The sequence below is a fragment of the Bubalus bubalis genome, chromosome 22 (genome assembly GCF_019923935.1).
Source record: "Bubalus bubalis isolate 160015118507 breed Murrah chromosome 22, NDDB_SH_1, whole genome shotgun sequence".
NCBI classification, from domain to species: domain Eukaryota; kingdom Metazoa; phylum Chordata; class Mammalia; order Artiodactyla; family Bovidae; genus Bubalus; species Bubalus bubalis.
The window spans coordinates 53,770,588-53,788,151 of NC_059178.1; the positions used below are offsets into that span (position 1 = coordinate 53,770,588).

The window sequence follows — 17,564 nt, forward strand, 5'->3', positions numbered from 1 at the left end:
GATCTTGTGAAGAAAAGACAACAGTAAAAGTATCCAAAACCTACCCCATGGAAACTCCACTCAGGCTAACAACTAACTGACTATTACAATGTGCTTATTTAGATAAAAAATAAAATTGTATCAATAATACAATACCTCATACCATATAGAAAAGTTAATCCCATCTTGATCTAGGACTTAAATGACAAATACAAAGCCTTAACAAATTTTAGTTGACAATATAGATTAATATTTTTCTAAGCTTTGAATAGGGAAGTATTTTTAGCATCATTAAATACATCCCAACTGTAAAAGAAAATAGATAAATGTTTAGTAAAATAACATTTATTTATCCAAAGCTCTCTTAAATAAAATGGAAAAAAATAAGGTGTAAACTTGATAATACTTGGTGAAGATACTCGGAACACTTACAACTGACAAAGGGTTAGTGTCAAGATTACAGCACAAACAGGTACAGGTTGAAAAAAGAAAAGAGCTCCAAACAGAGTCATGAGCAGAAGACCTGAATAGGAATAAGAAAGACACTGAACCAATAAAAATATAAAGAGGTATTGACCATAATTTATTTAGCAAGGATTGGCAAAAGTTTTAACATCTCACATTGAGCACATCTTTCCCAGTACTTGACAATCAGGAGACCATCTAATTGCCTTTGAGAGGTAAGTTAGTAAACTGTTTTGGGAGACATTTTAGCTTTATCTTTTATAAAATTCAACATTAAAAAATATAACCTGACAATTCTCCTACATATGTCTTCAGAGACTACATTGCACATATACATCAGGAGTTACGCACACAAAAGTCCACAGCAGCTCAAGGCTGCAGACAGTCTACTACTCGTGAACAAGAGGGTGGTTACTGACTTAGCATTATTGTGCAGTATAATCGTGTAAAACAGAACAGGGCTACAGAGAGACACTCATGTAGATGAGTCTTAGCAATTGAAGTATCAGATAATTATAAACAGCATAATACCCATTTTTTTATGTGTAAGTTAAAAACAACTAAAAGAATACATTTTAAAGGATATTTCTGTTTGTACCTATGAACTTACCAGGTGGTGCGGTGGTAAAGAATCCACCTGCCAGTGCAGGAGATGCAAGAGACACGAATTCAATCCATGGGTCAGAAAGATCCCCTGGAGAAGGAAATGACTACCCACTCTAGTATTCTTGCCTGGGAAATCCCACGGACAGAGGAGTCTGGCGGTCTGCAGTCCATGAGGTCATGAAGAATCAGACACAACTTACCACACACACACACACGTATATACTATACTTAAGTATATGTATAAATACACACATGAAAACAGAACCATTTGCAAAGTCATGGTAATAATAAGGTAGGGGAGCCCATGTTAGAAACAAGGCAAGAGTGCCAAGATAGAAAAGATTCTGTCAAATATTCTAGAGTCCATGTGGATGTTTATTATTAAATATGTGAACTAATTTTATAATTAAAAATAATATTACTATGTATTCATGCATATATACAAAATAATTTCATGCCTAAGAATGTGTTACACAACAAACAGGCTTGTTTTTAGAGATTTTCTTATTTCAGTCATCATACCTGAAGCATTTTTCTATTTTGCTTTCAGCTTGATGATTTCCTGAATCAGATCCATAAGCTCCAGAGATCTTTGAATGAACAGAAAGAAACAAATGAAAACTTGGAAATTAAACTCAGGCACTTACAAAATCGGTAATTATTTCATAAAACATGTTGAATTCAAGATTGGGACCTTAGATAAGGAAATCTTGATGTTTTATCCCTCGTAATTTCCTTAACAACCTGAATATCCAATGACAGATGAATGGATAAAGAAGATTTGGTGCATATATACAATGGACTATTACTCAGCCACTAAAAGGAATGAAACGGGTTCATTAGTAGAGATGTGGATGGCCCAGAGTCTGCCCATCCATATAGAATGAAGTTAAGTCAGAAAGAGAAAAACAAATGTCATACATAAATGCATGTATGTGGAATCTAGAGAAATGGTGCAGATGAACCTATTTCCAAGGCAGAAATGGAGACACAGGCATAGCGAATGGACATGTGGATGTGAGGCAGGTTGGGACAAGCTGGGAGACGGGGATTGACATATACACACTACCCTGTGTGAAATAGATAGCTAGTGGGAACCTGCTATAAACACAGGGAGCTCGCTTGGTGCTCTGTGATGACCTAGAGGGGTGGGATGGGGTGGGGAGGGAAGGAGACCCAGGAGGGAGGGGACATATGTATACTTCATTATAGAGCAGGCACAACATTGTAAAGCAATTATATTCCAGTAAAAAAAAAAAGTAATGTAGATATTAGAAACATTAAAATAAACTTAAATATATAGGCTGCTTAACTCTTATTAATATTTGTCCTAATAAATGTTACATTATAATAAAGATAGTTTAAATATCACACAAAATCAACTTTAGTTCTAAAGGAATAAAATTTCTGAAAGACAAAAGGAGCTTTCAGAATACATTTTACATAAATAGAAGGAGTTATAATACTTGTAAGAAAATATAAGTTGTAAGCCATTCAGTTCGCTGGACAGTGGATAAGAGAATCACTGTACTTAAGTAAAGCAGTGGTTTAAGTAATTGATAGACAAAAACACATATGCATAATCTATATGGTAGGAGTGGTATGTTCTGTGAAAAATGTTTTCAGCCCAGAGAGATATCAATCAATTTGGGATAGTTCTTCATAAAAGGTAAAAGTGGACAGAGGTGTCAAATACTATGGATTTACACTCCAACTGATACAAATAATCTCAGAAAAGTAATGAATCACCTGGGACTGACGTTAAGGAAAAGCAAAGTTGCTCAAACTGAGAGGGCTTTTGACTTTCATCTGGATAAATAGTTTGCAGTAACGTCTTGGAAAAGTCCTCCAGTATTGGAAAGTAGTATCAAGGTATAAATCAGGTGGAAATAAAGCTGTGATTTCCTTTCAGTTGCATGAACAAAAGCAAAGCGCAAAATTGCACATAGAGGAGTATTTGAGACTTTTATAAAGTATAGTTTACTGCTTTATTCATATTTATGTTTAGTTTTTAGATAAAGAAATTTATTTAAACAACATTATGTAATCCTACCTCGCTATTTCCAAAGTAGCGGACCTGGTCTTCCTCTTTTCCCATTAGTGGGGATGAATATTTATTAATCGATTTGTAAATAAAGCTTTCTCTTGTCTGATCATCTAGTTTGTCTCTTTGTAAAAGACTGTATCATTACCTCTAGGCCCAGGGACAAAGAGGCCAGTCAGTGGCCTTCCACTGACCACTGCATGTGCCCTTGCCAGGGGTGGGGTCCCAGGATGGGCCCCACGACCCGTAAAGTTCTATTAAGCCTTGTCTTAAGTCTCACTTAGTTCTTAACAAAAATTGTTTGGCCAATTTGATTTCATTTTTACCTGGAGACAATTTCCTACTTTGAGACTGCCTTCTCTATGTCCTCTGAAATCTGCTTTAAAATTTTATTTTTTTCACTTATTTTTCTCTTACAAACACTCATCCCACAGGCTTGGACATTCTGCCTGGGAATCTTGCTGATTAGACCCACAGGTTGACCACATGTTTTAGTTTCCATGTGCTCACAGATGACACTGTTCCTCATCATTGCAACAATGCACAAATGTCTCCCTGTCTCCAGTGGCAATGGCTTCACTGCTTTTACACCAGCGCTAATAGCCTCTTTACCATCTTTCCAGTGTCTACTTGTCAATGTCCCTAAACCAGTGCCACCTATTTTGTTGTGGCAGCATCTCACGTCCAGATACCAATGTCTGTTTGAGATCTCTAGTGCTGCAACATGAATTAACCCCAATATTTAACTGCCTAATACATTTACCACAGTTCTTTGGGTTTGCTCCTCCATGTAGATGAGGTGCGGTTTACTCTGGCAGCTGCATTCCACAGAGCTCTCTGGGGTTAGAATGTCCAAAATAACCTCACTCCTATACCTGATACTTCAGCAGGGGTGAGAAATGGCCATTGTTTGTTGGGTCTCTCTCTTGTCCTGAGGAATTGTCCTGGGGAGTTTCACAGTGCCCCTTCCTCCAGATTCTACTGGCATAGGTATCATGACATTTTATCCCCAAATACTTTTATCACGTCATGTCAGTCGTCAGTCGTGTCCAACTCTGTGCGACCCCATAGATGGCAGCCCACCAGGCTCGCCTGTCCCTGGGATTCTCCAGGCAAGAACACTGGAGTGGGTTGCCATTTCCTTCTCCAGTGCATGAAAGGGAAAAGTGAAAGTGAAGTCGCTCAGTCATGTCCGACTCTTAGTGACTCCATGGACTGCAGCCCATAAGGCTCCTCCATCCATGGGAGTGTCCAGGCAAGAGTACTGGAGTGGGTGCCATTAAATGTCTTTAAAAAACATCTTCCTGCAAAATCACTATATGCATTATCAGATCTACAAAAATTCACAGTTCTAGCCCCCAGCTGATTAGACTTTGCCCCTGCCCACATTCCTCCAGCTAAATCAGATACACTTTGCTATATTATTATTTCTGTGACCTTGAGCATGTTACTTATTGTAGAACTCGAGAACACCCCCTTAAGGACTGAATAAAATAATGTTTAAGAAACATCTGACAGAGCACATGACATTAATAAATATGCAAAAAATATTAGTTTATTCATCTCACTCTACTTTTTAAGAGGCAATTTCCTCCAGAGAAAATACATTTAGAAAGCAAATTTTTATGGAAAGAAAATATACTGGAAAGAAATCTTGGAAATGCCTCCCAGAAAAATGTTAAATACTAATGCTACTTGCCCTTGACTTCAACTACATAAATCTTAGCTTCCTATTAGGTATGTTTTCTTACTGATTTTGAAATGTCTTTGTATGATTATTCACATTTTCACTAGACAGCATTTATAGTAATAATGATCTTGACATTATATACCTGAAACTCCATATATTAGACTAGAAAAATGTCAGGAACAATATTATGATATAAAAAGATAGGCATTAACCAGTAAAATAAATGTCAAATTTTCTGTTTAAATATTATTAACTCTCATTGTAGGGAAATGCTTAGAATTGTACGTATCAGAAAACTCTCAGAATAAAAGAAAGTTGAAACCTAAATATTTTAATTAGAACACTCATAATCACATTAATGAAGAAACCTCAGTACTATTTTAAAGAATACCCCTTTGCATTAATTGTAATATCAACCAGTTTTAAATATAAACATTTAAAAACAGAACTACAGTAACAGAAGCATAGTTTATATTGAGCAACCTAAAAAAAATGATATCACAATGGGGAATGTTTATTATTATATTGCTGCTGCTGCTAAGTCACTTCAGTCATGTCCGACTCTGTGCAACCCCATAGAGAGCAGCCCACCAGGCTCCCCCGTCCCTGGGATTCTCCAGGCAAGAACACTGGAGTGGGTTGCCATTTCCTCCTCCCATGCATGAAAGTAAAAAGTGAAAGTGAAGTCGCTCAGTCATGTATAACTCTTAGTGACCCCATGGACTGCAGCCTACCAGGCTCCTCCATCCATGGGATTTTCCAGGCAAGAGTACTGGAGTGGGGTGTCATTGCCTTCTCCATATTACCACTGATTTATGTCAAATATGAAATGATATATACAGAATATGTGATTTCTATCTTATGACAGTGCTCTTGGAGAGGTTTATAGAAACATAGGAAATGGGTTGTTAGCTTACTTTAAATCAAACTTGAAAATATGATATTGTCTTCAGATCCCAAGAGGAGCTTTAGAGGTTAGACTTTAAAGATTAGTGTCCAACGGTCGCAAAGAGTCAGACACAACTGAGTGACTGATCTGATCTGATCTGAACATACACATTGTACACATTTCTGTCTAAAATGCAAAGAACTTCTGTGTGCCCCCTGGCCTGGCCCCTGGTTACTTCTAAGACTGAGAACTGTGGCTGGTGTGGGAAGGAAATGATCTCTAAACCTTCTCACCTTGGGAAGTGAAGTGAAATGTAAGTCATTCAGTCGTGTCCAACTCTTTGTGACCCCATGGACTATAGTCCATGGACTTCTCCGGGCCAGAATACTTGGTACCTTGGTACCACTCTCTTCACTGTGGCTGAACTTCAGGTAAGACACAGTGAAAAGCGTGAGAATGATACTGTTTCTAATCTGAATACATATTCATCTTGTTGGCATGACCCATTTCTAAAGACGTACACAGGCTATTTTTCTCTGCCTTATAAATTGTTGTGAAGATAGTAATATTTTCTAATGTTACCTGCAAATATCTAGTTTCTATACCTTCAAATAAAGGCTAAATTTTATATTCATTTTGAAACATAACTAGTGAAGGAACATTGAAAATTTCTACTCTCATGGAGGAAGATTCTACTGGTTAGAAAAGAATAATTTTTAGAGATATGTTCATACATCTATTATATGCAATATATCCACCAAAGAAACAAAAACACCACAAAGATTTATTCAGAGCAAACTAACAGACCAATATAATTTTTTCTACAAGCAGCTTGGTAAGTTTAACTAGGAAAACAATTTCTATACTGAAAGTAATATTGTTCTTATTTGAACATATCTCACCTTTGAATGTATTCTGTTGGGGGAAAATAACTCCTCAGTCCAGCTTGAACCATAGAGTGAGGTATCAATCTTTGGCAAATATAATGTGAAAGAGATTGTCCTATTCAACAGCTACATCAATGCCTCAGATAAACAAAAGTAACAAATATATAATTCTACATTATTGTGTTAGAAATAAAAATGGTTCTAAAGAGAATGTAATCAGGCAAAATTTAAAGCATAAATCACATAGTAAAATATACTGATATAAGAAAGGGCTGCTGAAACACAAATATTAACATTGGATTTCATTTTTCACCCTATAGGCACTATCTTACCTGCTTTATGAGATAGAAATTAGAATCCCTACTTTATAGGTGAGAAACAGTGGCTTTAATGAATACATGATTAACTTAAGTGTCATATGCAAGTCTGTGGATTGGAAAAGACCTTTCACTTTAGACCTGTCAGAATTACAGAACTGATGGTTGGAAACTGTCAGACGTGCATAAGACATTTAAACAATTCATTTCATCCTTTAAAGTTTCTGTTTTCTCACCTGTAAAATGGAGTTAACAATGCCTGTTAAACCTAACCTACCACTTAAAAGAATTAGAAAAAGGACAAACAAAACCTAAAGTCAGAAAAAGGAAGAAATAATCAAGATCAGAGAGGGAATAAAATATATATTAAAAGAACAAGAGAAAATCAATAAAACAAAGAGCTGGTTCTTTTAAATGATAAACAAGATGTACAAACCTCTCACCAGACTAACCAAGAAGGAAAGAGATAACCCAAATAAAATAAGAAATGAAAAAGGAGACACAGCAATGATACTGCAGAAATAGAAAAAACTACAAGGGAATACTATGAACAATTATATGTCAAAAAGTTCAGTGACCTAGAAGAAATGGACAAGTATCTAGAAACATACAGTCCACCAAAATGAATCACTAATAGGTAATTTGAATAGACCACTCACTAAAAATAAAATAGAACCTGTAATCTAAAAACTCCCTACAAACAAAAGTCCAGGACCAGATGGCTTCATAGGTGAACTCTACCAAACATGCAAAGAACTTATCCTTCCCAAACTCATCCAAAAAACTGAAGAGGAGGGAACACTTCCAAAGACATTCTATGAAACCACCATGACTCTAATATCAAAACCAGACAAAGACATCACCAAACAAGAAAATTACAGGCCAATATCTTTGACTATAAATGCAAAAATTCTCAACAAAATATTAGCAAGCCAAATCAATAACATATATAAAGGATCATACACCATGAAGAAGTGGTACTCATCCTACTTTCACTAGGATTGTTCAACATACACAGAATAATCAATGTGATGCACCACATAAATAAAAGGCTAAAACTATGTGATCATCTAAATGCAGAAAAAGCATTTGACAAGGTTCAACATCCGTTCATGATAAAAACTCTTACCAAAGTAGGTACAGTGGGAACGTATCTTATAAAACTCAGTTCTGAAAAGTTGAAAGCCTTCCCACTAAAGTCTGGAACAGGACAACACAGTACTGGAAGGCCTAGTCACAGCAGTCAGACAAAGACAAGGTTTCCAAATTGGAAGGGAAGTGGTAAAATTGTCATTATATGTAGATGATATGATACTATGTACAACAAACCCTAAACACGCCACACAGAAACTACGAAAACTGATAAATTCAGCAATGTAGCAGGATAAAGATTAACATATAGAAGTTAAAATATTAGAAAGGGAACATAAATACTTTTAAAAACTGCACCCCCAAAATAAAATGCTTAAGAATAAACCTGACCAAGGAGGTGACTTATATACTAATAACTATAAAATATTATAAAGAAAACTGAAGATAATCCAAAGAAATAGAAGGGTATCTTCAGGCACTTATATTGGAAGAATTAATATTGTTAAAATGGCCATAATACCCAAAGCAATCTGCAGATTTAATGTGATCCCCATCAAATTACCCATGATATTCTCACAAAACTAGAATAAATAATCCTAAAATTCCTGTGGAAAAGACCCAGAGTTACCAAGCAACCCTGAAGAAAAAGAACAAGGCAAGAGACATAACCCTTCCAGACTTCAGACTACATTATAAAATTATAGTAATTGAAACAGCATGATATTGGCACAAAAACAGACATATGGATCAATGGAACAGAATAGAGAGCTCAGAAATAAACCCACATAGCTATGGTCAAAATCTTTACCAAAGGAGGCAAAAATATACAGAAAGGAAAAAGGCTCTTCAGCAAGTGGCAGCGGGAAAGTTGGACAGCCACATGCAAATCAGAGTTACAACACATCCTCTTACCATATCAGTTCAGTTCAGTTCAGTCGCTCAGTCGTGTCCGACTCTTTGCGACCCCATGAATTACAGCACGCCAGGCCTCCCTGTCCATCACCAACTCCAGGAGTTCACTCAAACTCATGCCCATCAAGTAGGTGATGCCATTCAGCCATCTCATCCTCTGTCATCCCCTTCTCCTCCTGCCCCCAATCCCTCCCAGCATCAGGGTCTTTTCCAATGAGTCAATTCTTCGCATGAGGTGGCCAAAGTATTGGAGTTTCAGCTTCAGCATCAGTCCCGCCAATGAACACCCAGGACTGATCTCCTTTAGGATGGACTGGTTGGATCTCCTTGCAGTCCAAGGGACTCTCAAGAGTCTTTTCCAACACCACAGTTCAAAAGCATCAATTCTTCGGTGCTCAGCTTTCTTCACAGTCCAGCTCTCACATCCATACATGACCACTGGAAAAACCATAGCCTTGACCTGATGGACCTTTGTTGGCCAAGTAATATCTCTGATTTTCAATATGGTATCTAGGTTGGTCATAACTTTCCTTCCAAGGAGTAAGCATCTTTTAATTTCATGGCTGCAATCACCATCTGCAGTGATTTTGGACAGAAATGGTATGGACCTAAGCAGAGATATTAAGAAGAGGTGGCAAGAACACACAGAAGAACTGTACAAAAAAGATCTTCACGGCCCAGATAATCACAATGGTGTGATCACTCACCTAGAGCCAGACATCCTGGAATGTGAAGTCAAGTGGGCCTTAGAAAGCATCACTATGAACAAAGCTAGTGGAGGTGATGGAATGGAAAGTTGAGCTCTTTGAAATCCTGAAAGATGATGCTGTGAAAGTGCTGCACTCAATATGCCAGCAAATGTGGAAAACTCAGCAGTGGCCACAGGACTGGAAAAGGCCAGTTTTCTTTCCAATCCCAAAGAAAGGCAATGCCATAGAATGCTCAAACTACCACACAATTGCACTCAACTCACACGCTAGTAAAGTAATGCTCAAAATTCTGCAAGTCAGGCTTCAGCAGTATGTGAACTGTGAAATTCCAGATGTTCAAGCTGGTTTTAGAAAAGGCAGAGGAACCAGAGATCAAATTGCCAACATCCGCTGGATCATCGAAAAAGCAAGAGAGTTCCAGAAAAACATCTATTTCTGCTTTATTGACTATGCCAAAGCCTTTGACTGTGTGGATCACAATAAACTGTGGAAAATTCTGAAAGAGATGGGAATACCAGACCACCTGATCTGCCTCTTGAGAAACCTATATGCAGGTCAGGAAGCAACAGTTAGAACTGGACACGGAACAACAGACTGGTTCCAAATAGGAAAAGGAGTAAGTCAAGGCTGTATATTGTCACTCTGCTTATTTAACTTCTATGCAGAGTACACCATGAGAAATGCTGGGCTAGAAGAAGCACAGGCTGGAATCAAGATTGCCAGGAGAAATATCAATAATCTCAGATATGCAGATAACACCACCCTTATGGAAGAAAGTGAAGAGTAACTAAAAAGCCTGTTGATGAAAGTGAAAGAGGAGAGTGAAAAAGTTGGCTTAAAGCTCAACATCCAGAAAACGAAGATCATGGCCTCTGGTCCCATCACTTCATGGCAGACAGATGTGGAAACAGTGGAAACAGTGTCAGACTTTATTTTGGGGGGCTCTTACCATATACACACACACACACACAAAAATCAAAATGGCTTAAAGACTTAAACCTAAGACATGACACCATAAAACTCCTAGAAGAGAACATAAGCAAAACATTCTCTAATGAAAATCATACATATGTTTTCTTAGGTCAGTCTCCTAAGGCAATAGAAATTTTAAAAAAAGAGAGATCTAATCAAACTCACAAGCTTTTGCACTTTATTGGAAACCATAAAGAAAATGAAAAGACAACTTACAGAATGGGAGAAAATATTTGCAAATGATGCAACCAACAAAGGCTTGATTTCCAAAATATACAAATAGCTCAGACAATTGAATGACAAAAAAACAAACAGCCCTATCTAAAAATGGACAGGATACCTAAACAGACATTTCTCCAAAGGAGACATACACATAGCCAAGAGACAAAGATGCTCAATGTAGCTAGTTGTTAGAGAAATGCAAATCAAAATGACAGTGAGATATCACCTCACATCAGTCATAATGGCTGTCATTAAAACATCTACAAATAACAGATGCTAGAGAGGATGTAAGCAAAAGGGAACCCACAGCCACTGTGAAAAACAGTATAAAGGTTCTTCAGAAATCTGATAATAGCATCACCATATGATCTAACAAACCCACTCCTGGGTATATATCCAGACAAAACTATAATTCAAAATGATAGCTTGCACCTCTATGTTCATAGTCACACTATTCAATAGACAAGACATGGAAACAAACTAAATGTCCATCAACAGATGAATAAAGATGTGCTACAAATATACAATGTACTCAGTCATAAAAATAATGAAATAATGTCATTTGCAGCAACGTGAATGCAAACAGAGATCATCATACCAAGTGAAGTAAATCAGAAAAAGATGAATACCATATGATATTACATATGTGAAATCTAAAGTATGACACAGATGAATCTATCTATGAAACAGCATCACAAATGCAGAGAAAGATTGGTGGTTACCAAGGGAGAGAGGATTGGGGAGGAATGGAGTGGGAGCTTGGTGTTATCAGATATAAGCTTTTATATATAGAATGGATGAACAATAAGGTCCTACTGTACAGCACAGAGAACTATATTCAATAATCCTATTATAAACCATATGCTAGCAGAGTAATACTCAAAAAGCTTCAAGCTAGGCTTCAGAAGTAAGTAAGTAAGCAGAGAAATCCCACATGTGCAAACTGGATTTAGAAAAGGCAAAGGAACCAGAGATCAAACTGCCAACATTGGTTGGATCATAGAAAAACCAAATTCCAGAAAACATCTACTTCATTGACTACACTAAAGCCTGTCATTGTGAGGATCTCAACAAACTGTGGAAAATTCTTGAGATGAGAATACCAGACCACATGACCTGTCTCCTGAGAAACCTTTATGCAGGACAAGAAGCAATTGTTAGACTCAGACATGTAACAGCAGACTGGTTCAAAATTGGGAAAGGAGTATGTCAAGGCTGTATATTGTCACCCTGCTTATTTAACTTCTATGCAGAGTACATCATGAGAAATGCCAGGCTGGATGAAGCACAAACTGAAATTAAGATTTCCGGGAGAAATATCAACAACCTCAGACATGCAGATGACACCACTCTAATGGCAGAAATAGAAGAGGAACTAAAGAGCCTCTTGATGAGAGAGAAAAAGCTGGCTTGCAATTCAACATTCAAAAAATTAAGATCATGTCACCTGGTCCCATCACTTCATAGCAAATAGATGGGGAAAAAGTGGAAACAGTGATAGATTTCCTCCCCTCCCCTTGGGCTCCACAATCACTGTGGATGGAGGCTGCAGCCATGAAATTAAAAGATGCTTGCTCTTTGGAAGACAAACTATGACAAACTTAGCATATTAGAAAGCAGAGATATCACTTTGCCGAGAAAGGTCCATATAGTCAAAGCTATGGTTTTTCCAACAGTCATGTATGGATGTGAGAGTTGGTCCATAAAGAAGGCTGAGCACTGAAGAACTGATGCTTTTGAACTGTGGTGTTGGAGAAGACTCTCGAGTGTCCTTTGGACTGCAAAGAGATCAAACCAGTCAATCCTAAAGGAAATCAACCCTGAATACTCATTGGAAAGACTGATGCTGAATCTGAAGCTTCAATACTTTGGCCACCTGATGTGAAGAGCCGACTCTTTGGAAAAGACCCTGATGTTGGGAAAGATTGAGGGCAGAAGGAGAAGTGGGAAACGGTGGATAAGATGGTTGCATGCATCACTGACTCAGTGGACATGAGTGTGAGCAAACTCTGGGAGATAGTGGAGGACAGGGGAGCCAGGAGTGATACAGTCCATGGGGTCACAAAGAGTTGGACATGACTTAGTGACTAAACAACAAACCATAATGGAAAAGAATATATAAAAATGTGTATGCATAACTGAATCACCTTACTGTATGGCAGTAATTAACACTGTAAATCAACTATATGTCAATTAAAAAGTGAAAAAAAAAAACATAAAAAGTCAGGTGTTACAATAAATCAAGAAAAAAGAATCTCCAACAAAGCCTGTTTAATTATGATCTGGCAAGCATAATTTAGTGTATGCTAACTGTGCTTTTGAAGTGTGGTGTTGGAGAAGACTCTTGAGAGTCCCTTGGACTGCAAGGAGATCCAACCAGTCCATCCTAAAGGAAATCAGTCCTGAATATTCATTGGAAGGACTGATGCTGAAGCTGAAACTCCAATACTCTGGCCACTTGATGGGAAGAACTGACTCACTGGGAAAGACCCTGATGCTGGAAAAGACTGAAGGTGGGAGGAGAAGGGGCCAACAGAGGATGAGATGGTTGGATGGCATCACCAACTCGATGGAAATGAGTTTTAATAAGCTGTGGGAGTTGATGATGGACAGGGAAGCCTGGTGTGCTGCGGTCCATGGTGTCACAAAGTGTTGGACAAAACTGAGTGACTAAACTGAACTGTGCCATTTTTATAGAAGGCCAATGTGTTTAATGATTATTTCATGAGGCTTAAATTAAAAATATTAAATAAAGATGAGAACTACATCAATGAAATGTTTCTCATTGGCCAAGATTTCAGTAATAATTTTTTTTAATTTATTCATGTAATACATTTTTCTTTCATATTTAATTCTAACCATACTGTTTGGTTCTGGTCACCACAAATAAATGTAAGAGGCTCTCAGGAAGAATGGCAATGAGTAGGTTTCAGAATGTTTTCTATAAAGGGATAGTAGAAGGAATTAAGTTTGTTACTTTTAACAGTTTCTTCAATTTGTCTGTTACCATTAAACAAAATTAAACATTTTTCAGAAAGATGCTGGGCAATACTCTGTGGCAAGAGATGATTAAGTAGAGGAATCTGAACTAAAAACTAAAATGACATTTTAACATTAAGCTATAATTTAGAATAAATATATAATAGTATTCAGATCCGTAAATTGGAATTTTGTGAATGAACATTATACTCTTAGAGGTATGATCAATTCAGTTATAAAATCAGATTTTATCAGTTCTCTTTAGCTTGCTTTTAGGTCTATTTATTCTCTGTGAATGATAACTCAGAATATTATGGTTGAGTGAAAATACTGCTTTTATACAAAATCTAACAATTTCTCTAGGTATTAAATATTTTGGCCTAAATTCTCTGAAATTAAATGTGACATCTAAGAAACAGCTCTCAGTCTAACTGTTGAATAGAATTCAGTTCTTTGATATATAATTTTAATAGTTATTCCTGCAGTGGTATGAGGGGATTAAGTTTTCCAGAATCTGACTCATTATTTATGAAAGGAAAGTATGAATGCTTATTTGGAATCTAAAAAATACTTTCATTCAAATGTCACAATCACCCTGAGGCTACACATTGTACACACATTAGTAACAAAAATTGAGGTAATTTTTGAAAATGTAAGAATAACAGAATACAATTGACCCTTGAACAATTCTAGAGTTAATCCATGTATAACTTTAGTGAGTCCTCTCTATCTGGTTTCTCATCATCAGTAGCTTCAACTAACCACTGATCCTGTAGTTCTATACTATTTATTACCAAACAATTTCTTTGTACAAGTGGACCCACATAGTTCAAATCTGAGTTGTTTAAGGATCAACTGTACTTTTGTTGTTGTTGTTCAGTTGCTAAGTCATGTCTGACTCTTTGAAGCCCCAAGGACACCAGCACACCAGGCTTCCCTGTCCTCCACTATCTCCCAGAGTTTGCTCAAATTCATGTTCATTGAGTCAGTGATGCCATCCAACCATCTCATCCTCTGACGTCCCCTTCTCCTCCTGCCTTTTATCTTTCTCAGCAGCAGGGTCTTTTCCAATGAGTCACCTCTTCCCATCAGGTGGCCAAAGGATTGGAGCTTCAGCATCAGTCCTTCCAATGAATATTCAGGGTTGATTTCTTTTAGGATTGATTGGTTTGATCAACTATACTTATTTCCCATCAAATGGTAGGAATGAGAATAATTTCTGGGGACTCTGATTCCGTTTATAACCTGGTGTTTTATCTCAGAAACCACACCCAAAATGGCAATAGTTAGTACAAGCATTTGGGAACTGGGAAACAGGTCGACGAGTGTTGACCACTGCCAGGTAATTGGGTGTTTTCCAGCACACCCGTGCTGAGGTATCAATGCTTTTGACCTGATAGCTTGGCAGTACCGCCAAATGCCCCAATCTCAGAGACTGGAAAAGATCTAGATGGAAAGTATGAATAGCACAGATTTCAGTAGGATTATATCATTCTACTGACACTTGGCCAATGTGAGAAACTTTTATAGGAATCCACTGAGAACTAGGAGGAACTTCCCTGGTGGCTCAGATGGTAAAGTGTCTGCCTGCAATGCAGGAGACCTGGGTTCAATCCCTGGGTTAGGAAGATCCCCTGGAGAAGGAAATGGCAACCTACTCCAGTACTCTTGCCTGGAAAATTACATGGATGGAGGAGCCTGGTAGGCTACAGTCCATGGGGTCGCAAAGAGTCGGACATGACTGAGCAACTTCACTTACTCACTGAGAACTACAGTTAAGCCTCTGAGGAAGGATTATTAATCCCTCTTGTATAAAATTCCCTTTATATTTTAAAAATTCAAACTCTGTAACAACTACAAAAAAAAAACAGAAAATATGCTTTAACTTGACTAAATCTGTTTGGCAACGATAATGTCATTGGTGATATTAATGATACCTATAAAATAATGCTGAACACTAAAGAATAAATTTTTCATATTTTCATTACAACATAATGGAGTTATGATTTTGGACAGAGAGAATGAGTTCAGTAGCCCTCTGCCTAAGATCATTTAAATTAGTAACATAAGCATCAATAACAAACCATACAAAATAAACTACAAGTAAATTTTAAAGAGAGAACAAAAGTAAACAGTGAAAGTATTATGAGAAAATGAGCATTTGTTGTCATTTGGGGAAGGCCTTTTTAAGCAAATGCACATCTCAGAAGCTATAAATTATGACATTTTATTTCATGAAATTTAAAAGTTTATTTTAATCAAAGGCTCATTACCCAGAGCCCACTACTTTTAAGTATCTTAGGTGCTTTTCCTGCTACTTATCCTCATATATCTATATTACATGAAAGTGAAAGTTGCTCAGTCATGTCTGACTTTGCAACCCCATGGACTATACAGTCCATGGAATTCTCCAGGCCAGAATACAGGAGTGGGTAACCTTTCCCTTCTCCAGGGGATCTTCCCAACCCAGGGATCGAACCCAGGTCTCCCACATTGCTGGTGGATTCTTTACCAGTTGAGCCACAGTTCAGTTCAGTTCACTCATTTGTATCTGACTCTTTGCGACCCCATGGACTGCACCACACCAGGCCTCCCTGTCCATCACCAACTCCTGGAGCTTACTCAAACTCATGTCCATTGAGTCAGTGATGCCATCCAACCATCTCATTCTCTGTCGTCCCCTTCTGCTCCCACCTTCAATCTTGCCCAGCATCAGAGTCTTTTCCAATGAGTCAGTTCTTTGCATCAGGTGGCCAAAGTATTGGAGTTTTGGCTTCAGCATCAGTCCTTCCAATGAATATTCAATGAATATTCAGGACTGATTTCCTTTAGGATGGACTGGTTGGATCTCTTTGGAGAACAGAATGGCAAATCACTTTAGTATTCTTGCCTTGAGAACCCCATGAACAGTATGAAAAGGCTGAGCCACAAAGAAAGCCCAATATTACATGATTTTCCTACTATTCTTTTTATACTCTCTCTTGAGAACTCATTACTGGATGAAGACTTAATCCCTTCTTCACCACAACTTCAACCACTCTTTCCCTCTCTCATCACATTGGGGTGGCCCCAACGTTTGTTTGGGGTTTTCTGTAAGATGTTATCTTTCCCCAAAGCCACTCTTGTGTCTCTTTTATACAGAATATAAATGGTGTTACTTGAAGTCAATGTTTCATCCTTTACAGGTTTTGAAATAGTAACAAAAATGTCATAACTCACAAGTTAGTGTGCATTCTTTTCTTTATGACTTTGGCATGCTTGATGTTGTCTACGCATTCTGTGTTTTCCTATAGGGATCATGCCGCACAGTATTGCTTTTATGTTTTTTCCTCTGCACTGGGCTTGGGAGTTATATTTCTTGCTTTCACTTCTACAAAAGTCATTTAAGTTATTTTTAAAATCTTGACCCCTGTGATTATATCTCTGTAATAAAGTGAAGGATAAAATTACATTTTTAAATATCCCCCTCCCACCATGAAGAATTGTCTTTCTTAATATTTGGCTTTGTTCCTCCTGCCCGTCTAGAAATTACTTGAGTAAAAATATATAAACTAGAGATATACATTTATAGTTTTATTAAATACATTTACCCTGATTTTCAGTTTATAACTGTTGTTGTCTGCTCACTAAGTATTGTACGACTCTTGCGACCCCGTGGACTGTAGCCTGCCAGACTCCTCTGTTCATGGGATTTCTCAGGTAAGAATACTGGAGTGCGTTGCCATTTCCTCCTCCAGGATATATCTTCCTGACTAAGGGATCAAACCTGTGTCTCCTGCTTGGCTGGAAGATTCTTTACC

General features: G+C 37.5%; 1 protein-coding gene across 3 annotated transcripts in view; it reads left to right on the plus strand.

Annotated features, from left to right (window-relative positions):
- Nucleotides 1-17,564, plus strand: part of CCDC102B (coiled-coil domain containing 102B) — a 271,385-nt gene that overhangs the window by 232,041 nt on the left and 21,780 nt on the right. For 2 of the 3 annotated variants that reach the window (XM_044934449.2, XM_006074220.4), the window contains one exon: nucleotides 1,601-1,704. The exons of the other annotated variant lie outside the window; for it this stretch is intronic. In XM_044934449.2, coding sequence (XP_044790384.2) covers nucleotides 1,601-1,704 — 104 coding nt within the window. The remainder of the gene's footprint in view (nucleotides 1-1,600; nucleotides 1,705-17,564) is intronic. 3 annotated transcript variants of the gene reach the window in all.